Source organism: Oryctolagus cuniculus, chromosome 19 (genome assembly GCF_964237555.1).
Source record: "Oryctolagus cuniculus chromosome 19, mOryCun1.1, whole genome shotgun sequence".
NCBI classification, from domain to species: Eukaryota; Metazoa; Chordata; class Mammalia; order Lagomorpha; family Leporidae; genus Oryctolagus; species Oryctolagus cuniculus.
In genome coordinates, this window is record NC_091450.1 from 47,509,063 (window position 1) to 47,535,557 (window position 26,495).

The 26,495-nt window shown below is 41.1% G+C and overlaps 1 protein-coding gene across 10 annotated transcripts in view; it reads right to left on the reverse strand.

The window, feature by feature from the left end:
- AUTS2 (activator of transcription and developmental regulator AUTS2) overlaps positions 1 to 26,495 on the reverse strand; it is a 1,249,738-nt gene that overhangs the window by 835,123 nt on the left and 388,120 nt on the right. Inside the window, exon 1 of one of the 10 annotated variants that reach the window (XM_051847928.2) lies at positions 23,129 to 23,536. The exons of the other annotated variants lie outside the window; for them this stretch is intronic. Coding sequence (XP_051703888.1) covers positions 23,129 to 23,176 — 48 coding nt within the window. The 5' untranslated portion in view covers positions 23,177 to 23,536. Of the gene's footprint in view, positions 1 to 23,128; positions 23,537 to 26,495 lie in introns of those variants that run through there. 10 annotated transcript variants of the gene reach the window in all.

The window sequence follows — 26,495 nt, forward strand, 5'->3', positions numbered from 1 at the left end:
TACACACCATGATTTTATCAGAATACAGTCATTACACAGTGCAATCCCACAGAAATGCTTTAAGTTTCCCAAAGAATCCTCTGAATAGAGCAAAATGCCTAATCAAAACATATCCTCTTTCTCCTCCAACAGATTCACACAGACACATGGAACACACGCATACAGACACACACAGATATTTTTAGAACACGATAATCTTAAACCTTCTCTAAACCTCCAACCACTAGCATTTAATCACTACAAATGCAACGTCAGTTAGAAATTGGCAGTAACAGCTTCAGTTTGTTTTAAAATCTGAGACCACACAAGTTGAGCTCAAGAAATTATTGTTGAGGAATTCAGATAGATTTAAGGACCAACTGCAGTTCTGCAAAGTAATGATAATGAAGCTGTGATTGCTAAAGTTGAAGGTGTACGCGTGCACTCAGAAAACCAATTTAATATATATGAACTCATAGAAAAAAATTAACCTTTGTAGATACCTTAAATAGTCCCAAAGACTAAATATCTTAAGAAGGCTTAACATTTTCATCTAGCTTCAGTTCTAGTGCTCTGAATTTCCAGGAGAAAGTACCTAATTTTTTTTAAGGCTAAAGGAAATAGTTCAAGAACTATTTGGGGATCAGTGCAGTGGTATAGCAGGTAAAGTCACCGCCTGCTGTGCTGGCATCCCATATGGGTGCTGGTTTGAGATCCAGCTGTTCCAGTTCTGATCCAGCTCTCTGCTATGGCCTGGGAAAGCAGTAGAAGATGGCCCAAATCCTTGGGCCCCTGCACCCACGTGGGAGACCTGGAAGAAGCTCCTGGCTCCTGGCTTCTGATTGGCACAGCTCTGGCCATTGCAGCCATTTGGAGAGTAAACCAGCAGATAGATGGAAGACCTCTCTCTCTGCTTCTGCCTCTCCATAACTCTGCCATTCAAATAAAATAAATAAATCTTAAAAAACACCTATCTGCATAAAAAAGTATGAGTCCGAAGAAAAAAAATCATTATCTATCATCACTGTATCTGTTAAAAACCTCAAAGGGCCAACTTGGTGGCAGAGCAGATGAAGCTACCACTTCTGATGCCCACATCAGAGCACTACTCTGCTTCTGATTCAGCTCCCTGCTAATGCACCTGGGAAGGCAACAGAAGATGGCCCAAGTATTTGAGTCCCTGCCATCCATGTGGGAGACCCAGATAGAGTTTCAGGCTCCTGGGTTTGGCCTAGCCCAGCCCTGGCCATTTGGGTAGTGAACCAGAGGACTGAAGATCAATCTCGATTGATCAATAGACAGATAAGAATATGGATAAATATACAGATAAATAGAACAGGAAAGCTACATTTTCCCGAGACCTGAAGCCTCTACATGTCACCAAGTTCTTGACTTCTTCAAAGCTTCAAAATCTTTTCCAAGTACCATCACCTTCCAAAAGCTTTCCTGGATGACTGTTCCAAATACACTCAGGAGGCACAAAGGCTGGATGACTCCTCAAAGTCATTGTCTCAAGTTCAGTTTGACTTTTCACCCTGCTAGGAGATATTTTTATTACTTTATTCTGCATGAGGTCTTCAAACAGATCACCTTATTTCCCCTATCTTTAGGAAAGGAAAGAAAGATTTTAAAATATGTATTTTTAGAAGTCATTATTATTTCTGTGACCTGCTTTTATTCATTTAGTAACTTTCATTCATTCTTTGGTGACTACAGTTTGAGGCCCCTTGAAGAATCCCACCTACGTGGAAATCCCAGCAGTTTGGGAAGGCTGGGTGGGGGGGAGGGTCAGAAGAGTCCCCCAAAAAGAAAAACATGGTTGTAATACAACTTTTGCCAGTCACCTCAAGTGACTGATTTAAGAGTGGCCATGTGACTGAAGCAGGACCACAGTGGAGTGGAAGCAGGAGTCCTATTGGACAAAATAAGAATGAGGTTTGCCCATTTGTGGTATGCTGAATTGGGAGGACATTCATTGTCGTTGCCACTGTGCCACAAGAAGCCAACACAGAGGGAGCTGTGCTGGGAAAGAGATAACTGATGATGCTGAGCCTCTGAAACTCAGGTGGGTCTACCTCAGTTTACCCCAAGCTCCTTGGTTCCTCCTTTTTTAAAGAAAGATTTTTTAAAACAATTTATTTGAAATGCAGAGTAACAGAGAGAGGGAGAGAGAGGGGACACACACACACACACACACACACACAGAAAGAGAGAGAGAGAGAGAGATCCCACCTGCTGGTTCACTCCCCAAATGGCCAGTACTGAGCTGACTGGAGCCAGGAGCTTTTTCTGGTCTCCCATGTGGGTGCAGGGACCCAAGTACTTGGGCCATCTTCTGCTGCTTTCCCAGGCACATTAGCAGGGAGCTGGATTGGAAGTAGAGCAGCCAGGAATCAAACCGGTGCCCATATGAGATGCTGGCATTGCAGGTGGCAACTTTATCCGCTACACCACAGTGCTGGCCCCAGTTCCTTGGTTCTTAAACTTAGAACATTCTGAGTTGGGGCTAAGAACCCAAGCTGTGCCATCAATTTATGTTAAAAGAAAAACTGCCTCTTTATCTGATTCCACAGTTCTGGTGCCATCATGCTTCTTTTCAAACACCCAAAATCTTTTCCAAATACCATCACCTTCCAAAAGCTTTCCTGGATGACTGCTCCAAATACACTCAGGAGGCACAAAGGCTGGATGACTCCTCCAGCTCTACCACTACCAGGTCGCAGATCTATAACTACCACAGAGGACCTGTTCAGTCATGACACATCCCCAGCTCTTGTTATTCTTAGTCATGTCAGCCTAGAAACCTATTCTTTTTAAAAAAAGAATATAGATTTTATTTTTAAAGATTTACTTATTTATTTGAAAGTCAGAGTTAGAGAGAGAAAGAGGTCTTCCATTCGATGGTTCACTCCCCAATTGGCTACAACAGCTAGAGCTGCACAACCTATGTATTTTACAATGCATCTTTGGGAGAAGTAACCGTTTAGCCTCAGTTTCCAAATTTTCAAAGTAAAGGATCGGGACAGAATGGGTCCCAAGGTCTAACTCTCTGCTGTAACTTTCAACTTTGAAATAATTTAAATTATTATGTCATAAAGCATTTACCTTCTTCACTATACTTCAACGGATCTACGCTCTCAAAAGTAAGTCTAAAGTTTCTTCTACTGTCACATGGTATACAGCATGTAATTGTTCTCCAAATGTGTTACAGCAATCTTCCTCCATAAATATTTTAAGAAAGTTCTTATCTGGCTATCTAGTAGTGTGTCCATCTGGGATACTGTGACAGCCAGCTCATTCTGTTTTGATCAGACTGCTTTTCTTACAGTGAGCAGCTCCTGACCCTGACAGAACACCTGTATGAATGGGACAATCAAGGAAATCACAGCTCATTCTAGAAAGGCCAACAAGATAAACAAAATGTTTAATTCACAGTGCAGTGGCCCATATCTGTCCTCTATCTTACCTTTCTGAAATGCTTTTCTATGCCACATCAACTCAGTATGTCTCCCTAGACCTCAAATCATTTTACTAAAAGCAGAAATAAAATTAAATTCTACTGTGCAGCAAAGGGAAATGGAGGAACAAAGAGGTTCCTGTTGTGGCTTGCCCGGGAGGTCAAGGCATATCTTTGCGGAAGTTGCTTGGTTTCCAGCTCTCTGCTCCGATTCCTAGACTCTCTTTCATTTTCACTAATTAATGACTTTCCATGAATTAAACACAAGCTTTCTCGTCTCTACACAGAGCCCATATCCTTCTAACAGGCGCACAGTACGGCCTCCTTTCACTGCAGAGTACGCCGGCCATCTCAGCCTCGCCCGGCTCCAGCATCTGGAGTATGAACACTGCAGTAGATGCTCAGCACAGATATGCCAGGCACCACTCTACCCGAATTCTTTTTCACTCATTATCTCATTTAATCCTCACCAACTAACCCAGCACAGTACATATTTGCAACCTTGTTTTACTAAACAGAAAACTGGAATGTGGAGAGATGAAGCAGCACGCACAAACCCAGACAGCAACTTTAGATGGCTGTTTCTGTTGCTTCAATTACTATTCTTTTAAAGAGAAAGCAGAAGTCCTCTTTTCCACCTCATCTACTTGATGTTCAGTTGCATAAATCTGAAAGGTCGCACCAACTGCTATGGATACCACCCAAAGCTTCAAAATGCAGGCAGGCTACAGAGCCATGGGCTTGGTCACACTTCAACACTTTACAAAAATATTCCTTCCTCTCTTTCCTTTCCTCTCATACCACACAACAAATATTTTTTGCATAACTATTACATTTCAGACATTTTGGTAGAGACTGTTCTGAAAAGCTCAGTTTTTCATTTTAGACTCATGATTTCAACAATTTCTTAGCTAAACTAGAATTCTGTAAATAATAAATGAATCAGATCCTCAACATTTTCTCAACTTGGAGAGTCAGCATTTTCTTATCAGTCTAATGAAGTAATAATGGACAAATGGTAATAACTGACATAAAACCAACCACAAAATGGGGTGAGAGCATTTGGAACCAAGAGGCAAACACTTCCTCCAGACAGAGCAGCCCACTCTCCTGAAATGTCACGAGTGGCCACGCGTGATGCTGAGAATTAACAGAATCTCTAAATCGAGGGCCTGACCATCTTGAGTTGCAGTTGATTACATGGTACAAACTGTCAGGACCAGAGAATCATGAAGGAGTTTGAGAGACCACACCATGTCACTTATTTCAAAGTATTTCTTCACCCACATAGCAGCAAAGCTGCCCTGCTCAAGACCATGACACACTCATAGTTTGTCTTTATATCTCGGTATATTCCTTTCTCATCTTTCCTCATTTGCTTATACCTGCACTGCCCCAGACCCATCCCTCACCAAAAAGTACTCCTAGGAAAGGGGTTGTTGAAATCATTTGCACAAAGCTACCTGCAAATCACTGCACTCTCAGAGCTTCGTGGACTAGGACTCCCACAGTCACTGACAGGAGGCTTATCTGTAATGTTTCAGTTTGGAACATCAGCTATGTAGTGAGGGATGTGGTGTTCTACCAGACTGATGGTTTCTTGGAAACGCCGGCACATGGACAGCCACTAATGCATTCCTAGCTCACGCTGTTTTGATTCACTTGCTCATTAAATAAATGTTTAGTGGGTGGCTCTCACCTTCCAGACGGTGTTCTCAATACCAGGAAAACAGTGGTGTACAAAAACAGACAAAATCCCTGCCCTTGAGGAGTTTCCCATTTATAGTGGAGCACATAAAATAAAGAATTCTACAAGCAACACAGCAGTGTAATTGTTATTGTTAAATGTTACCCATTCCTGCAGATACGAGCACAGACATGCTCTTGTTGCAATGACACACTACAGAGGCTAGAAGAACCGGCACTGAATTCTAGCTCCAGCACCAGCCAGCACTCCTGCCTGAGTAACAAACTCTCCGTGAAAACTCAAAGTCCCCTTCAAAAATAAACGGGAAGCTGAGCTACAACAATTCTCATGCTTTCAGAGACCCTCATGAAAGAATAAGAGTCACAAAGAAAACTGTCCAGCAAGACATGTCATGTTCTGTATGAAAGAGCCTAAAGAGGCAGACACCATTCTCAGTAATTTAAGAGTGATGTATCAACTTTTCTTTTCTTTTTTTTTTTTTTTTTTTTTTTTTGACAGGCAGAGTGGACAGTGAGAGAGAGAGACAGAGAGAAAGGTCTTCCTTTGCCGTTGGTTCACCCTCCAATGGCCACCGCAGCCGGCGCGCTGCAGCTGGCGCATCACACTGATCTGATGGCAGAAGCCAGGTGCTTATCCTGGTCTCCCATGGGGTGCAGGGCCCAAGTACGTGGGCCATCCTCCACTGCACTTCCTGGCCACAGCAGAGAGCTGGCCTGGAAGAGGGGCAACCGGGACAGAATCGGCGCCCCGACCGGGACTAGCACCTGGTGTGCCGGCGCCGCAAGGCGGAGGATTAGCCTACTGAGCTGCGGTGCCGGCCTGTATCAACTTTTCAAGACACTTTACAAGTCCCTGAAGCCGGCAACTATGTAAAGACAGCAGATGTATTATCTGTATTATCAAAGTTACACTCAGACTCTGAGTGTAACACTGTTCTGTGTGTGTGTGTGTGTGTGTCATTTTGACTTGAAGAATAGTGACTATTTTTTTAAAGATTTATTTATTTATTTGAAAGGCAGAGTTAGAGAGGCACAGCCAGTTCTTCCAGGTCTTCTACGTGGGTGCAGGGACCCAAGCACTTGGGTCATCCTCTACTGCTTTCTTAGGCCACAGCAGAGAGCTGGATCAGAAGTGGAGTGGCTGAGACTTGAACTGGCACCCATATGGGATGCCAGCACTGCTTGCAGTAGCTTTACCCGCTACACCACGGCGCCAGCCCCAAACCGTGCCTATTTTTACCTCTCAAGTTTTAAATAGCATCACTTGGTACAACATGAAAACAAACTAGTTATTTTAAAATCAAATAATCAAAAAACCCCATACAGTGGATAACAATGAACAAAACTGGTTTCCTTCCCCAAGTGTACACACAGTGAATTTAAAACAAAATATTTCCATTGGCAGCTGACTTCCACTTTGTTGGTACTCAGGATTAACAGGTCACTTCACTCCTCTTTACTTTCCTAATATTGTTCTGATATACTAAAGAACATTATTTATCTACACATACTATTTTAGAGCAGCATCCACTAATATACCATTTAAACACTATTTTATCATCAGTCTATTTAGATTATGATTGACAATAGAGTTAGCTTATAAACAGCAAGAGACTGTGCAAAAGCTAGAGTTTGTAAGTACTGGAAAATCGCTTTAAGTGCCCCTGTTTTTCCAAACTCAGCTCGTCTTTATTATATCCCCCCCCAATATTTTATTTACAAAAAAAATCAAATCAACATATTGACAGAGAAGTCCGATTACTAACAAACACCCTTTATTCAAGTTCACGAACTCTGATATTTTCTGAAAAAATTCACTAGTTAACATATGTCACATACACCTGCTCTCCATCGCCTTCCCTCTCTTATCTCCCCTTGTCTTCTCTCTTCTCATCTTCTCCAAACACACACATATGTCTGTTATTCTGTTGAACAATTTGAAAATGGTTACCTATATACAATACCTTATTCCACCCATTATTTTAGCATGAGGCTAGAAATAAGCACATTCTCTTCCATAACTTCCTACATCAGTGACAAAAACCAAGAGTTTAATATGTATTCAGTATTATCGTTGAATATGGTCCACGCTGGCCACCTTTTTGTTACTGTAATGGAACACCTGAGACAACTAACTAGATAAAGGGAAAGGTCTGTCCAACTCACAGTTGAGGAGAGTTAACTCCAAGCCACGGCAGCCCCACTCATTTGGCCTTTGGTGACAGTGGTAGGAGGCAATAGCAGGAGTACGAGTTAAAGATAAGCTGCCACATCTCCAGTCAAGATGAAGAGGAACTTGGGCTTTTACAACTATTTTCCAAGAGCATGCCCCCAGTGACCTAAGGACCTCTTATTAGACCCCCACCTCCTGGATCCTACCAGTCCCAGTACTGCTGCCCTGCCTCTGGGAGACATCCAGATATCCAAACCATAGCACAGTCCAACCTTCATATAACCCTACCCGTCTTCAAATGACCTTCACATTACGTCCCTCAACCCACTATTCAGTCAACGCTCACACTGCTTTGCTGATTATCATTGCTTGTTAACCTTTAACCTCAAAGTTTTCTCCAGCATCTTTTCATTTAGTTGGGTTTAACACAATTATGGATCCAATGTTCTTTGATGGTTAAATGAACTGAATTATAATACCTAAACACTTCTTCATAAATAGCTATGAGATGCCTTAATACATCTAACAGAAATTACATGTGATGTGGAATGGCTTTACATTTTTATGGATTTAAAATTCTCAGTCTTTTCATCTGAATATCCTATTTCCAGACTCTGGCCAAGGCATACAGTTCAAATGCGGCTCTGCAAAGCGTCTGTCCAGGTAGTATCCACCTAATCTTAACTCCAAACTTGTTTTTACAACTACAATATATAACTTATAAAATATAAAATTACTAATGAAAAAGATTGAGCAAGGGTCACCAGTATATATCAATCAGAGACAATCCCCAAATTAACCAAAAAAAAACTGCACATTAATTTGCTCCTTACTTTGATATTAGAATCTCAGACAGGGTGTTTACAGGATACACTAGACTAAAAAGTAAGTGGAATATTATTTGATCTGGTAATAACTGAGTCCTTAAGCAAATCTGGATAATTGTTCAAAACAAGTAAAAAACCATAATGGTGATAGGGATGACTTCTATTGTGTCTTTTAACTGTCAAAAAATTAGTTCTGGCCGGCGCCGCGGCCCAATAGGCTAATCCTCCACCTAGCGGCGCCAGCACACTGGGTTCTAGTCCCGGTCGGGGCACTGATTCTTTCCTGGTTGCCCCTCTTCCAGGCCAGCTCTCTGCTGTGGTCCCGGAATGCAGTGGAGGATGGTCCAAGTGCTTGGGCCCTGCACCCCATGGGAGACCAGGAGAGGCACCTGGCTCCTGCCTTCGGATCAGCCCGGTGCACCGGCTGCAGTGCGCCAGCCGTGGCGGCCACTGGAGGGTGAACCAAAGGCAAAAGGAAGACCTTTCTCTCTCTCTCTCTCTCTCACTATCCACTCTGCCTGTCAAAAAAAAAAAAAAAAAAAAATTAGTTCTTCAAGCAAGAACTTTCTTAAGTCAAGGAGGGACCTGGGGGACCTCAATAACACTACAAAGTGTGCACTGGCCTTGAGCCAAAATCAATAACTTTCTGACCTGGAAACTGACTTCTCTGCCAAGAAGAGCCATAGGAAGGAAAATTAGGATCAACAAGATTATTTTTCCAAGCAAATCTGACCCTGAGTTTCTATAAAGATTTCCAGAAATTCCAGATTATGTTAAAGATGGTCTATAGAGACTGAGACTCTTTTTTATTATTAGTCCAACTCCTGTCATACAACAGGGTCTTACTTTGTTCACTCAGGCATTTGTTCAACCAGTCTTTATTGAGTGAACTCATTCTGTGCCAGGCATGGTGCTAGGTGCCAAGGATACAGCAGTCAATAAAATCCGTCAAGTCCTGCTCTCTGGGAATTTACTTACATTCCATGAGCAAAGACAGACCCCAAGTAATAGACAAATGAATATGAGTAAGTAATAAACAAACAACAAAGAAATAAAATTGAGTGGATAATTCTAGATGTATTAAGGAACCACAATGTAAAGACACAGAGTAAGACATAAGTAAAGGGGACAAACTTGGATGAGTGGTCAGAGGAGACCAAGCTGAAGAGCTTATCACTGAACTGAGGCTATGCCAACGATGGACTCGCCGCAGGAATGACAGGCAGAGAAACTCACGCCCCTAAAACGGAAGGAAGGCCAATGAGTGGTTCCTGACGACCCGGCAGGGGTGAGGAACCCTTCTTGTGCCAAGGGACATCTGGATGTTTAAAACAAGATTATTAACTTAAAAATTAGCCAGGTTGGGGCCAGCACTGTGGCACAGCGGGTAAAGCCGCAGCCTGCAGTGCTGGCATCCCATATGGGCGCAGGCTCTAGCTCTAGCTGCTCCACTTCCGGTCCAGCTCTCTGCTGTGGCCTGGGAAAGTACTGGAAGATGGCCCAAGTCCTTGGGCCCCACACCAACGTGGGAGCCTCAGAAGAAGCTCCTGGCTCCTGGCTTCAGATAAGCCTGGCTCCTGCAATTGTGGCCATTTGGGGATTGAACCAGCAAATGGAAGACCTCTCTCTCTCTCTGCCTCTCTGTAACTCTGCCTTTCAAATAAATAAAAAATGAATATATTTTAAAAACTTAGCCAGGTATAGATTTATTGAATTTCAAGTCACCTGCAGTTGCCTTGGCAGAGCCAGACCAAATGATTTCTCAGTCTTATACAGTCTGCGGGCCAGATGCTCTCCAGCCCTGAAGGACAACTGGAATGAAAAGTGGGCAAGGGGCCCCTTAGAGCTTTACAACCATGACCAAGCATTTGGATCTTATTCCCAGGGCAGTGAGATGTCCTAGAGGATTTTAAGGAGGAGAATGCTACAATGTGATCTGAGTTTTAAAAAGACCTTATTAGCTGATACATACAGAATGAAAGGCTATCATCACAATGATATACCAAGTGCACTCTCTGTCTCCATTCCATTTTTTATGCTTCCAGTTCTGTTTACAGAACTAGGGAGAGGCAAAAGCACACTTTCCCAGCACCGTGAAGACAGCAGAGGGATGGGGTCACAGCGCTGTTACACCTGCTTGCTGACCTCTGCAAGGAGAGTGGATGAGGCTGAATAACAGAAAAATACAACACACTCTCTTTATTGCTCAAAATGTACTTGGAAACCTTCTCATGGTTTCGGAGACACGGCTGAATAAAGAATAGCTTTATTTTTAGATCATCATCAGTTTCTCTTCTTTTTAAAAAATGCCTACAAAATTGTTTCCAAACCTTATGTCACTGACTAGCCGTTGCTGTTAGTCGTCCCAGATTCTTGGTGTAATGAGGAAGATTTCACAACAATGGCATGTGACAGACGGCACCACACTTCCCCTCCACAGCTCTCAGAGCGCTCAGCTGCTGGCCCACACATGATGAGAGCACTGAGGTTAGAGCAGTGAGATGGATTTCCAGAAAGTGAGTAGGGATGATGAAGAGAGCAAGGAACTGTGCCAGAATGGGGAAGGGCTTTCCAGAGACCATTCACCTTGGAGACACTACTCACTACAGTCAGCACAGGGAAGAGTGTTTGGCTGCCATCTCAAAAAAGTAGTATGGCAATGCAATCAAAGGGCAAGAAAACAAGCACGCACACTGGCCCTCATGTTGCCACTACCAGGGAACGTTTTGCTGGAGATAAACATTTATTAAAGATCCTATCAAACTTTTCAAAACATTTTAAACTGAGATTTGCAAATATACACCGTCCCTTTTTAACCAATGCTCTTTGAAAAGAAAATATAGTAAAATAACACAATTTGAATCAGCATTAAGGACAAAAACCTTACTTTACTTTAAAAAAAAAAGTTTGTTTTCATCTACTCAAAAAGTAGAGCAACAGAGAATGAGACAGACAGGGAGAGATAGAGAGAGATCTCCTTCTACTCGTTCACTCTCCAAATTCCCACAACAGCCAGGAGTAGGCCAGGCTGAAATCAGGAGCCCAGATCTCCATCCAGGTTTCCCACATGGGTGGCCCAAGCACTTCAACCAGCATCTGCTGTCTCTCAGGATGCATCAGCAGAAAGCTGGACTGGTAGCAGAGCAGGCAGGACTTGAACTGGCACTCATATATGACTTGCATGCTCCCAAAGCAGCAGCTTAACCCAGTGTGTTCACAGTACTATTCCTGACCCTGTAATTTGTTCCCTACATGTTCCCACATGATAAAAAGAGTGATTAGTTAAATCAGAGTCCACAGATAAATATTATGAAATAAAGTAATGTTATTTGATAGCTCACAGTATTGTACAGTAAAATGTATCTGTTCTTTGTAATATTCCTGACTCTTAGAGAAAGAATATCTCCAAATATACACTTTATATAGGCAGTAACTTTCTGTGCAGGCATTTCTTTAAAAATGTGTTATATACATATGTGAATATGTCACCTACAGATTTAACTTTATAACTTCCCCCAGAACTACAAACTTATTTCATTTTCATAACATGTTGATTTTGTATAATATAAAGCTAACAAGTACACTAATGAAAATGCTGTTATCTTTCTCAGTAGAAATATCAATTTCACAGGAAACATAAAATCCTGCATTAATTCATCAGCTACTTTTGCCTACAAAGAGTAGCAAGTTTGGGTGGGGGGCATTAACATTTGAACCACACAACTTTTCCACACACACAGTGCGAAGCCTTCCAATGTGGGTAAGCTACAGCACAATTCCCACTGCCAGGAACTTATTAAATTATGAGAAAATATAACCCCACAGAATAAAAAGCTGTATATACTACACTGTTGGCTGTTGCTTTCTTCTTCACAACCAAAAAGGGAAACAGAGAAGAAAAAATTGAGTCACATAAATGTCCGACATTGGACCTGGTGTTGTGGCGTAGCAAGTGAAGCTGCCGCCTGTGATGCCAGCATCCCACCAGTTCAAGTACTGACTGCTGCACTTCTGATCCATCTCCCTGCTAATGCACCTGAGAAAACAGTGGAAGATGGCCCAGGTGCTGGGGCCCCTGCAGCCATGTGGGAGACCTGGAAGAAGCTCCTGGCTCCTGGCCTGAGTCTGACCTAGCTCTGGCTGTTGCAGCCATGTGGGGAGTGAACCAGTGGACAACAATCGCTCTCTCTCTCTGCTTTCTCCCTCCCTCTCTATATAACTCTGCCTTTCAAAGAGATAAATCTTTTTTTGTTTGTTTAAATCCAACACCAAGGGAATAATTTACTAAATTAAAATGGAAACCCACAGGAACTGTGACAAATGCTGCATAGGAACAGCAGAATGATGTATAGGCAAATGTAAAAAGGAAAACATAAACATATATACAATTAGTGATAAGATGTAAATATGGACAAATACTGGAGGGGAATATGCAAAAATTAAAACTCATGCTAAAGTTAGGATTGTAATAGTCTTTTCCTAACCAAAATAATAATAATAGTATAGCCTGGAAGGAAAGGTGCAATTCTGGTTACACCAGGAGTAAGGTCTCACTTCAGACCACTACTGTGATGTGTGGTTCTGGACTTGCTGTCCTCATCTGCAGATTGAAGGGGCTGGACTGAAAACCACTTCAGCTCTGCAAATGTAGGTCTTTCTTATGATCTGGCCAAATACGAAAGTCGTTCCTTGTTCCTTGCTGAATGACAGTCACCATCATGAAGCTCTCAGACATTATAAAAGAAAGGAGTGTAGTGCCCAAATTATACCCCTGCTAGCTGACTCTGCAGGTTTTCATCCCTGTGAAGAGTGTAACACACCTGAGCTCTTCCCCCCATCCAGCAAATGGCCAGACCACTGCTTCATAGCATGCTAAGACAGATGCTTTGTCTCTGGCAAATTGTTTGGTTCACTGCATGGAAAAAATAGCTGGATAGAAGCAAACTCATTGGAGTAATTTTTCTTCATTTTAGCTGTGGGTGATAACTCCCATTGGTAAGCACTGCCTTGCTTTTGCCTTTTATTTTTCTCTAAGACAGACACACACATACATAACATGCACACCCCAGAGGCCCAAAGAAAATACTCCATGTTTTTTTGCAGATAGCCTGAAGCATGAGGGAGAGAAGAAAAGAAAAAGAAACAGCACACAAAGCCTTCCTTGTTCTTTTAATCTTTCTTAGACAAATTCTACATTAGAGAAAGCCACAGCTGACAATTTTACAGTGGTGTTAAACACTACTTAAGTCCCTGGAGAGGGAAGGAATGCATTCCCTTTAGTATTCCCTGTGCTAAGCTACTCAGCTTTCCTGAAAGATAATCTAACACAGCAGCCAGAAAGAAAAAGCACAGACCAGGATACATGCACTCAGCTGCTTATATGCCTTGTTTCTTTCCTCCCCAGGAAACCAAGCAAACAAAAATGTTCTTAGGACCAGTTCTCTCAAGCCCATATACACTGACCAACTCAATAAATTTAACTCAGGAAGTGTATTTCTAAAACTGCTTTCTGTGTTGAAGATACTACATGAGAGTAAGACTAGATTCCTTGTCTTCAAGGGACTCAAAATCTGATTAAAAGGCAGAACTAATAGATATAAATAAGATTGACAACAGAACAGGTGGGTTACCAAAAACAGACAAAAATTCAAGATTAGCCACCTATATAAAAGTAAAAGAAGGTGAGTGCAAATGAGATTGCCAATAGCACCTGAAAATAAACAACCTGAGGCAGGCACATACCAAGCACTAGAACGGAAGTATGCATATTTAGATTAGTCTGACTAATCTACCAGTCTATTAAGAAGAGACTAGCACGCTAAAGACTACCAGTATTTATTAATAACATTTATTAATAATTGAATTTCAGTCCTACATTTTTCTAAAATTTATTCACAAACCTAATGTAAAGTGTATTTCAAGACATGTGATGTCAAAGACAACTGATATCAGAACTCTCAAGGCAGGAGCAGACATTGTGGCACAGCAGGTTACGCTGTCATCCGGGATACCTGCATCCCATGTAAGAGTGCCAGTGATCAAGCGTCAGCCACTCCACTTCTTTCTTTTTTAAGACTGTATTTGTTTATTTCAAAGTCAGAGTTACAGAGGGACAGAGGCAGAGAGAGAGAGAGGTCTTCCGTCCACTGGTTCACTCCCCAGATGGCCACTACGGCCGGAGTTGGCCAGGCCGATCTGAAGCCAGGAGCCAGAAGCCTCTTCTTGGTCTCCCACATGGGTTCAGGAGCCCAAGAACCTAAGCCATCCTCCACCACTTTCCCAGGCCACAGCAGAGAGCCGGATTGGAAATAGGGCAGCTGGGACTAGAACCCGCGTCCATATGGGGTGCCGACACTGCCACTCCACTTCTGACCCAATCCTGCTTATGTACCTAAGAAAGCAGCAGCTGGTAGGTCCAGTACTTGAATTCCTGTCACTCTGGCCCAGCCCTGACTGCTGCAGTCAATTGGGGAATAAACCAGCAGCCAGAAGATTTGATATTTCTCTCACTCTCACTCTCACACTCTCTCATTCTGTCACTCTACCTTTCAAATAAATAAACCTGAAAATAAACTTCTTTAACTAACGATGGCAAAATTGCAGGTCCATAATGAATATCATGTAGATGATTATGATGAGATAGAAAAATCACAAGCAAGACACTGTCCTCATTCCTGAGATAACTGTGATGACACTATGCAAAGTACTAACACGAGACATTAATCTGAAATCCTAAATAAGAAATTAATGTGAGATAAGAAACATACAACTACATATTCACTTATAGAATAAAAATGAAACATCTCTCCTTCCTGTGAGTGAATACTGATTGATCTAAAATCAGTCCAACCACAAATCTTTCACACTTAAGTGTTCTTTTAACTAATTTCCAGTCAACCAACCAGCTGGATGGTCCTCATCTCCTTTGTTAAACATACTGAATAAGGAACTGGTGTTTAACCTAACAAGTAAGGCATCTACATCCCACATCAGAGTGCATGGATTCGATTTCCAGCTTTGGCTCCCGACTCCAACTTCCTGACAATGCAGACTCGTGCAGACAGAGGTGACAGCCAGAGCTAAACTGAGTCCCTGCCACCATGCACAAGACCTGGATTGCATTCCCGGTTCCTGGCATTGACCCTCGCCCTGCCCTGGCTACTGGGGGGCATTTTGGAAGTAAACTAGCAGACAGGAGCTCAAATAATTTTTTTAAAATGCTAAACGATTTACAGCCAATGAATGTTTCCCTATTAAGACACCACCCAGCCGGTGCCATGGCTCAATAGGCTAATCCTCCGCCTTGTGGCGCCGGCACACTGGGTTCTAGTCCCGGTTGGGGCGCCGGATTCTGTCCCAGTTGCTCCTCTTCCTGTCCAGCTCTCTGTTGTGGCCTGGGAGTGCAATGAGGATGGCCCAAGTGCTTGGGTCCTGCACCTGCATGGAGACCAGGAGAAGCACCTGGCTCCTGGCTTCGGATCAGCGCGGTGCGCCAGCCGCAGTGCACCGGCCGCAGTGGCCATTGGAGGGTGAACCAACAGAAAAGGAAGACCTTTCTCTCTGTCTCTCTCTCTTACTGTCCACAGCACACTGCTCCACATCTATTCATGCTTCGGCATTGTAAGCATGCATTTAATTAAACAGATGAAATCAATGATGAGTGCAAAATGACAGTGAGATACTGTTTCCAGAAAAACCAAACTGAACCTGGTAAAGATTCATCCTTAAACATTTTGCTGAATTGTCTGCGATAACTATAGAAGGAAAAAAAATCTAAAAGGATTCCATCATCAAATTACTCATAATATATGTTGAAGTTATATTACTTTAATAAATTCTCATAGTCAATTATGGCCAATACATTATGGATGCGGATTTGTGCAAAACACAACTGGAACAAAAATCAGTGGAACCATTCTCAAGTCAGCCCTCCCTGAATATTGTGAATGATGAGAAACTAAAAAAAATAGTGTCAACTGTCCACTAGAGTAACTGAACCAGAATGCTCTGTATTTTTTGCTAACTCCCAGGGGGTGTTCCAATATGAAGCCAAATATATAATCCACTATTTTACATCAAAAGATTGGTAAAAGGCTGTACAATCACGTGACTTACAATATAACACAATACTCTTTAAGCAACTACTTTTTTTCCTTTAACTATTTCAAGATTTAACTGTTTTCAATCCATAAATGCACTGTGGAACAGATGTTAGATAAGAAGTATTGCACCAAACAACAAAGCAGACCTACCGTGGCCTAACTGGTAAGATGAATGGAATTCAAATGCCTTTGATCTCACAGGTAAGAACTATTAAAGTAAAGTGAGGCTCCAAAAATCATTTCCATAACTTCAACGAAGTTCTTCTGCCTTCTCTCTGAAAAACTGAACTATCCAGCTATTATCTACCCTGCTTTTTCTATACCATTTTTAGATTCTCCACTTTACTCTAAGTGTATACATACACATTATCGGATAACAGGAAGAACAATACATTTTAAAAGACTGATGTTGGGGAGGTTAAAGGGTAGGAAAGTTAAGGGGTGGATGGACTGGTGGCACCTTCATGGAAAGAAAGGAATAGGAACTAAGCTTCATGCGCCCACAGCAAAAACTTCCAATCTAGGAAGCACAACTAAAAAATTCTTTCTCCTCATTTACTTCATGCAACAATATACAATAACAATTATACGTACAGCTGTTTCAATGTTAAAAATCATTGCAAAAAAGAATAACACAACATCTGGAAAACAAAACCAGCATGTGAGTCTATCTCTCTCTTATCCTCTTTCTATTGCAAGTGGATAGCAGGCTGCCTTTCAACAAGGAGCTATTATTACAGCCTGTTGAAATGGATGCCTACTGCACTTGGTGGCACACAAGGGTAACATGGCTTAATGAAAGCCACATTTGATGTACTCTGTACTCTTCAATAACAAGTGGCTCAATTGCTGGCTGCAGTTCTCCTCATACTCGCAGGAAGCAATCTGGAATCAGGTCTTTTGATTTAAATTGGCTGCATCTTTTACTTCCTAAGTACACTGGTAATAACGTGGTCTTCAAATCTAACATTTGAAACTGGGATTCCATTTACCTCCTTGTACTTACTTGAAAAAAAAAAAAATGACTGTAATTGAAATCCTTCCATTGCAAATGAAGCCCCTGGAACTTTTCAGCAGTTGCTCATCCTTAAGGATTTTTATCTGAGCTGTCAAAACTACAAATGCTCTTTCTACTGAAATGAGTCCACTTCAAGGATGATAAAAAGTTTATAGTGAGCCTGTTGGAAAGATCAAGTCCTTCTTGTTTCAAACAACAAGTTTTCCTTCACCAAATAACAGACAGGGACAAAGGAAATGAGATCCTTCCCTATTCCACTTCCTTCTAAATGAGAATGAGTATTCATGGGACCAGGCTCCACGGCTTATGTTGCACAGCTTAAATGTCTTTTGACTTTCCCAGCTGGCTTTGTGACACAAATTCATTACTCGATCCTAATGGAGGAACTCAATTCTATAAAACATTACTAATAATTTAGGTAAAATCATCATGATTATATGAATTTCCAACATACATAGTGTATAAGTAAATTTCAAATGAACTCTGAAGTTAAAAGCTAACTTAAAGTAGTTAAAACTTTAAACTTATAGACAGAAATAGCCTGAGGTTCCCAAGAAGGTTTGCAATGGGATCAATAATAATTATAGTCATCTCAGAGCAGTATTTCAAAGGGGTACTTTTTTTTTTTTAAAAAAAAAGGTAGTTCTTTTCCCCCACTTAACTCATGACCTCAATAGATTGAATAGTTGAAAAAGAAAATTTATCATTTCCTCTACTCTCCTCTTGCCAAGTAAAACCAGAATTAGTAATTCTAATCTTACTATTAAAATTTATTGTCAAAATTATCTGGAAAAAGAAAAACATTGCAAAGATGATATTGTTTGTAGGAATCTGTATATTGATGGAATAGGAACAAAGCAATAAAAATAAATTACAGACCAGTATTTCTCACAAAGATGCAAACATCCATAAAAAATATTAGCAAAAAAATTTCAGGAATATCTAGAAAGAATTACATACTTGGACCAAATGCAACTTATTCCAGGGATGTGTTTTTCAATATTTGAAAACGAAGCAATGTGACCCAGCAAAGCATGTAATAATATTCAATGTCCATTAATGACAGAAACTCTCAGAAAACAAGCATTAGGGAAGAAACTACCTATATTTGATAAAGAACATCTTAAAAAAATCCTTGAACTAGCATTTTACTTGTGGCAAAAGACTGAATTTTTATCTATAAGATCAGGAGCAAGGTAAGGATACTCACTCTCACTACTTTTCCACCTAACTACTCAAAGTTCTAACCAGTACAATAAAATAAGAAAAGGAAATAAAAAGAATACATAGCAGAAGAGAAGAGATGAATTTGTCTCGATATGCATGAGACAATATTTCCTACTTAGAGAACTTCAAAAAATCAATCACTAAGTTTCTAGAATGAATAACTTCATTTATCAAAGTTAATAGGATACAAAAATAACATAGAAAATTAAGTTGCATTCTACATACTAAAAAGTGCATGTGAAATCCAAACTGAAAATACCATTTCAATTATTCACAAAACGAAATTAAAAATCTAACCAAATATGTATAGTATATCCATGTTGAAGACTAAAATATGAAGAAAAATGAAATCAAAGATCTAAATAAATGGAGAGGCATGATCTATTCATGAATAGAAAGATAATACAGTAAGTTTTTTAAAATTCTCCAAATCTATATCTTGTTTTAATCTAACTTCCTATCAAAACCCAGAAGGATTTTCAAACAAGGTCTGAAATAAACAAGCTTAATCTAAAACCCCCATGGGAAAGCAAACAGGTATGGTATTTTCCTCTTATCCAGGGTTCCTCTTTCTGTGGTTTCTATACACAATCATAATCATAAAATGTTAAACAGAAAATTCCAGAAATAATTGATAAAGTTGTGGGCCATTCTGAGGAATGTAATGAAATCTGGTATCATTTCCACAGTCCTACCTGGACCTGAATCATCCTTTTGTCTAGCAAATTCACACCACATCAGCTACCCACCTGCCTGCTGACCACTCATTAGCCATGTAGGTTATCAGGCTGACTGTCAAGTATCAGAAGCATGTGTGCTCAGGGAATGCTGAAACAGACATCACATCAACTGAACAGTACAGGACCCGGACATAACACATGAGTACAACTGATTTTTGACAAAGGTCCAAGAGCAATTTAATGAAAGAATTTTTTTTTCTTTTTTAAACAAATGGTGCTGAAACAACTGGAAATACACAGCCACCAGGAACAAAACACAAAGAACCCTGACCTAAGATTGACATTTTATATAAAGTTTTTCTCAGAGTGGACCATGGATTCAAATATAAAATTTCTATGAGAAGGGAAATCTTCAGGATTAAATGGAAAGCAAAAAGTTCTTAGACTTGGCAACAACACCAAGACATATAAGCACCAAAAATGGAGAAGAAATGACTGACTGTCAGGAGTTAATGACAGATGGTATAGAGATAGAAGGAAAAGTAGTGTAGCTATAAAATTCCAACAGGAGAGATCTTTTGAATGGAATTGTTCTGTATCTGTAGTACTGCCAACATCTTGGTTGTGATATTTTACTATAGTTTTACAAGGGGTTACCATGGGGGAAAACAAGAAAAAGGGCACATGGTACCTCTGCATTACTGCTTACAAATGCATGTCAATTTATTATCTCAAAATAAAAAGTTTAATTAACAATAAATTGACAATTCTCCCCCACGTAATATGTAGATGAGGAAAAAAATTTCACTGAATTTCAATATATTGCCCAGTGTTAAATACTGCCAGTGAAGTATAGAAGCAGAATTCCAACCCAGGTCTTCTAGACTACTAGAAAAAAGGTCATAGATTTTATGTTATTTGAAGAATAATTGTATCTATTTTCTGTTGATATGATGGATGGACACACACACACACACACACACCACAACAGAGCTCTGTATCTGAAAGATTCCACAGTGGGACAGAGGACACAGACTGGTGACTAAGCAGTACAATAAGATGCATCATGACTACACAAGGCTGAGTAGCAGCACTGTTGAGATCAAGAAAGGATGCGTAGGTGTGAGAGGGCAGCCATGAACGAGCAGGGGAGTAAGAGATTTGGATGGAACTATTAACAAGATCACGCTAGCAAGGCTCCAGAATACTGGACAGTACTGTGAATGCAGCAGCAAGATCAATTATGAGGCTCCTCTAGTAAGCCAGAGGGAGACAATGAGAATTAAACCAAAACAGGCCCATGGGAACCACAATGACCAGCTGGATGGTATTGTGTTAGCTAAACTAGGAAGTACAGCAGGAAAAAAATGTCTGGTGAAGGAAGAAAAAATTAACAGCACTTCAGAGATGCTGCATTTGAGGCATCTCTTATACTTCAGGACAAGTATCTACCCAGGCAATTGAACGTATGTCTCTGGAACTCAAAAAAGATATAAGATATTTATATAAATTAGTCATGGCACATAGAAAACCTCTGAAATTGGGAACTGCTCAGGGGGAATGTGCAAAATCAGAAGGGAACAGAGGGGATAGTAGGAGCTTACTTTAAGTAAGTACTCCTAGAAGGAATGATGGCTGGACAGCACCAAATTCAAGAAAAAGAGAATTCTAATACAAATTTTCAATGGGAATTTTTGTGGAGTGTGTGAGCTTATGCCTGATGATCACAAATGAACAGTATTCTCCTATGGCAATGATTCTGGTCATGTTTTACACATGATTTTCATCATTTTAACTTCTTACTGTTGAAGACCGACTGTCTAAAACATATTTAGGAAACATATTTTCCTAAATATGCAACTAGTAAATGGCCATTGAAAAGATGTTACGTATTTTCTTACAGCTGTGGCCAAACTTCACAGGAGAAATACCTCTCTAACAAGTACATGTTTACAACCAATCAAACTAGCTTCAGGGTTTGAGAAGGGAGACAGGGGTTTCTTTTTTATCCTTAAAACAGAGGAGAAAGAAATTCCAAATTAAGAACCCCTTATAAAAATGAATTTTTGGAAATGTAAAAAGAATGGCTTAAATTTGTTTTATAAGCATTTCTGTCCCTACAAAGATGCCTACATCAAGCCTTTTTTTTTTTTTTTTAATCTCTTCAGATGAAACTCACACCATTTGGATGAAGCAATTTTGGTTTTCGTTTTTTGGGGGTGGGGGAGTATCTCCAATGTAAATTTAAAAACTGATTCATTGTGAAGAAAGAACAAAAGCTCTGCTGAGAATCACTGAGACTGAGAGGACCACAACCATGCCAAACTCAGATGGGGCGGGGGGGGGGGGGGGGGCGCTGCGCCTGTTTCTCTTTTTTCCACCCTAGTACATGCAAGGATAGTCTCCAGTGAGGTAGGAAGTCTTACACTACAGTGCTAAATGCAGGCCTTCTTTGTTGGTTGCTAAAGAAATAGAAATACGATGATTCAAATGAAGCAATTCACTTGTCCCCTTCTTTTTCTTTTTTAACAAAAAGCATTTCTAAAAACATTTTTATCATTAGTTAATTCACGACCCTTAACTCTTGCCTTACAGGTTCTCAGAACATGCAAGATAAAAGAAAAAGATTAGGAAAGTAGAATATGGTTTTAAGTTATCAAAATTCACAACAGCAAATAATGGGTAGTAGGCTTCTTAAAAGAAAATCATCCAATGAACCCCTACCTCAAATCAAATCACAATGATAAGCTTTCAATCCTGTACAATAAGAGATTATGTTTTAGTTATAATACTTTTAACAGTGAACAATGCAAATGGGTTTAAAATGGAGGTGGATCATCTAAACAAAAAGTCTGCAACTTCATTATGGGTAATGAACAAGAGATTTTGCTGTTATAAAAACAGCAGAAATAAAATCAATACAGAAAAAAAGCCATGTAGGAAAAATGAACCCCAAGTATTTTAATTTTTAAACTAGGTGAATAGAGAAGTTGTTTTTATATCTTTTTTTTTTCTGTGTTGTGCATATAACTAAGGAATATGAAGGCAGCCATCAGAGTTCTGTCTTTCACCACAACTTAGTCTAATTCGAGAGCCTCCAATTAACTCTGCAGCCAATCTGCCAGTGTTTCCAATAAGGAAATCAGGGGTGCAGATGTCCTGAGTGAGAGATAGTATAGCATTTCCCCAGAAACCTCATCACTAATCTTATAAATTCCCAACAGGAAAAGTGATGTGTATGAATCCATAAACAAAAACACAACGATCATCCCCAGATAAGTGAAGATGCATTAGTGGTATATATTTTTCTCCAGGCAATGATATGTTAAAATATAGTAGAACTGTTTAGTATAAATATTTTTGATGCAATCAAAATTTATTCTTTTTCTAAACCATAACCCTCCAACAGACAATAAAGGCATAGTTTCACATATGACTAGACAATATGATCGTGATTCTTCCCATACCTAAATTTATACTAAAAATCTCTTCTTCTATCTATGACTGGGTAAAGTCAGTTAACTAAAAGAAAAAAATAAGTAAAAACTTTTGACTGAGCAAGCTGCAGATAATAGCAAGTGATTGTTAATTTATTTCAAAACAAAAAATGCACTAGGTTCAACAGAATAGCCCTCTTTAAAATCTTCTTTGATATATAGCAGCATACTGTCTTTCCTGTCACTGGCATTTCGTTAGTTTTTTTCTTTAAAGAAACAGTAACTCTGGAACAATCTGAAGATCCCGTCCTCCTGGTCAGTGGCAATCTGGCCATATCAGTTTACAAGAACAGAACCTGTATTTTACTCAAAAAATCATTAAATCAGAGAAATACATTCACAACTAAAACTTCTGGGCTCCACTGGCTTCCCCAGGTGGCCACAGGAACCCTGAACATGAGAAGTCTGAAGGGAGGTGGCAGGTTTCCCTGGGGGTGGGGAGGGGGTATATATTGACTTACCTTCTCTGCATACTTGAACTTGACATAGAACCAGCTTGATTTGATCATTGTCTCACCTCCTGCCCTCAGAGGAAAAGATGGGGGAAAAATAAAGAGGAGAGAGGAAAACCCACAGTATGGTGCTGGACAAAAAGCATATGTCAGCAACGGCTTCTTTCAGATGGTGGGCTTTCCAAAGGATGACATGTGCTCAACGACAGGAGCAAAAGAAGGAGGGAAAAAGCAGGAAAATGCACTCTTTCAAACCTGCCCTCCTTGCCCTTCATGTGCCTGCACACCTTCCCTTAGTGCCTCAAACACTGTGTGTGATCTCGCTCCGGAAACTGCACTCCGGGACTGCCTTGCCAAGCTGCCTGCCTCTCCCTCCCTCCTGCTCCCTCTGTGCTTCTCTCCTGGCTGGCTGACAACAGAATTCCTCAAAAGGACTTCAGCTGCCTTTATCACCAACGGCACATGTCAGTAAAGGCAGGAGGCAGGCCCTGGCCCTGGTACACTCCCAGGAGGACAGCCTCCTCCTCCCACCCCTATTGCCCTCCCACGGGATGAATAATGAATTCCAGCACTCCCCTCAGGACACAGATTAACACCTGGCCAAACATTATTCTGACAAGAGCCTGGGTCTGGGGAAAGGACTCTGCTGCCGCTTTAACCCCATGATCTCCAAAACAAGATCAGGAGCTGACCTTTCTCCACGCCTACAGAAGATTACAACACTAAAAACAGTCCAGGCTCTTTGGCAGAAAGTGAATAGGAATCCATTTTAAATCCCCCAGCTGAAACAACATCTCCCACTCTCTTGCAGCCATAGAAAGAAATTGGGACGGCTATTCCCTTCTCCTTCTCCCAGCTGCCAACAGCAGCTCCTAGCATTCAGCAGCAGGAGATGACAGCTTGGATAAATGATTGACACTCTCTAGACACGTTTTTTCCAGAAAAATAAAAAAAAGTGGTTTTTTTTGTTATACTATTACTAATTCATTAAACATCAGGATTTAAAAAAAAAAACCTGTGACATGTCATTGCACCCATTTTACAAGATGCAAGATATGGAGAAAAAGGGGTGAAATCTACCAGCATGGTTTGAGCCCATGTGAATGAGGGCACCCAGGGACTACTACAGGAAGTGTGATATGCTACAAGCGTTCAGACACAGGGCACACAGTGACTCTCACAACAGTTATTAATAAGATGAACCGTATCTCCCTCCTACTCCCCACATCTCTAGCCCCAGGTAAAAAAAAAAAAATTATTACCAAACACAACATAGTTCAGATCCATCTGTATGTAAAACTAGTTTCCATAGGATGCTGTGAACTATTTCCATTCCCAGAGACAGAGAGAAGGAGACGAGCTTGAATGTATGATGTTAGCCTCCATCCTCCAAAGCGGACTGAAAAAGGTCTGAAATATTTTGCCACTCAGTCGCTCAGTTTTGTTCCTGAAGCTAATGAGCAATCTTGACTGTGATCAGAAGGGTCAGGGTCTGCTGGGGTTCCATCTGCAAAGGGCCAGGATGAGGAGTGCCCAGCGTTTCATTGCCCTACGTCCATGTCACAAAGTTGTGGACATACAATCTTCCTGGGAGGCGCGTGATGCTTTTCCCAGTCAAGGTGTCTGAAGATGTACACTTACTGAGAGCCAATATGTCTTTTCCTAAATGTACTTATGGAAAAGAAATATGCTTCTGTTTTTTGAAGCTGCTATTTATATGCCATCAGGCTAGGCAGCAGCTTCATTTGAGTGTTCAGAACTTTAGGAGTGATTATCACCAAAAGGCCCTCTGGAAAAACCCTAAGCCTACCTCCACTTAGTCATAGTACTTACAAACCATTCTGTAACAATGTGGAAGCAGCAGCTTTCTCTGCACCCACCCAGAAATTCTCACAGCAGTACGGCAGAGCTGCTACACAAATGCACAATAAAATTTCATGTTGACATCGACAGCAAGTGAGTCAAAACTCATTCCTTAAGAGTACAATAAAGGAACTCCGTGGATTCTAAACCAAGTTAGTAATGGAGATTACAGATCACACAGTCCATGGAGTTCACATTGGAAAGAAGATCACTGGTTGCTGTATTCTGATGGCCTGCTCAGCTCCCTGAAATCCTTGCACATCCAATATCATTATGTTCCTCCAGCATAACCCCTTAAGATTGGTACTTTTGTCTCTTCCTCCAAGAATTCTCCCTTATCCTCATCCCCAAATCCGGGTTGGGTGCAACTACAGCACAGTGAACTCCCCCTTACCATACAGGAGTACTGCCCCCTATTTTCTCCTCTGTACCTCTCTCTGGAATAGAGGCCCCCTCGACAGCAAGTCCCTAATCCTCCTCAATCACAACACTTAGAACCTGTGGTTTGGCATCATGCCTCGACACAGCTGATGCTTAGTTAGTGTTTGCTGCATGACTAGAAGACAGGAGGGAGGAAAAGTTATGGCATACAGCAAGAATGCGGATGATTTTCTTCGATATAGTTAATTTTCAATAATTGCTTATTATCATTGTAGCCTTGAGGAGAGTAGGGAGAGTTTAGAACTACTACCAAGAGGGCAGAAAAAGAAACTTGATTAACGCACTGATGGGCAACACTGAAAAAGCTATGAGATGCTGAGGCTCACTGATCCAGAATGGTAAAAGTGCAGACAGATTTGTGCTTCTCCCAAGTGGAGCACACAGTCTCAAGAAAGAGCACGCAGGTGACAAGCTGGTTGGAGAAAATGCGTAGAAAGACAAGGGCTTCAAAGAATGGAGCTGCTACTAAGGCAGCAGTAAGAGGACTATGTAGGTAATGCAGGCTGATGAAGGCGAGAGGTGAGGCCACAGGGGCTCATGGTCTGAAAAGTCAGGCACTCAGGATTTCCCAGGTAAGACAGAGAGGTGAGGGGGGGCAAAGGTGACAGATGACTGATGACCAATCATACTTAAAGAGAAGATAGTAAAAACATGTCTTCACTACAGATTCCTTGTGATATTCTTCAAATGCTCACAGAGAAGGAAGAAAACTAAGATAATGAAAGGTTCCAAAAAGCAGTAGTCAGACTCCAAGGTAGGATTAGTGAATTCTCTACCTTAAAAGTTCATGAAGAGCTGGCACCATGGCTCACTAGGCTAATCCTCCGCCTGCAGCGCCAGCACTCCGGGTTCCAGTCCCTGTTGGGGCGCCGGTTCTGTCCCGGTTGCTCCTCTTCCAGTCCAGCTCTCTGAGGTGGCCCAGGAAGGCAGTGGAGGATGGCCCAAGTGCTTGGGCCCTGCACCCACATGGGAGACCAGGAGGAAGAACCTGGCTCCTAGCTTCGGATTGGCGCAGCGCACCGGCCGTAGTGGCCATTTTGGGGGTGAACCAACGGCAGGAAGACCTTTCTGT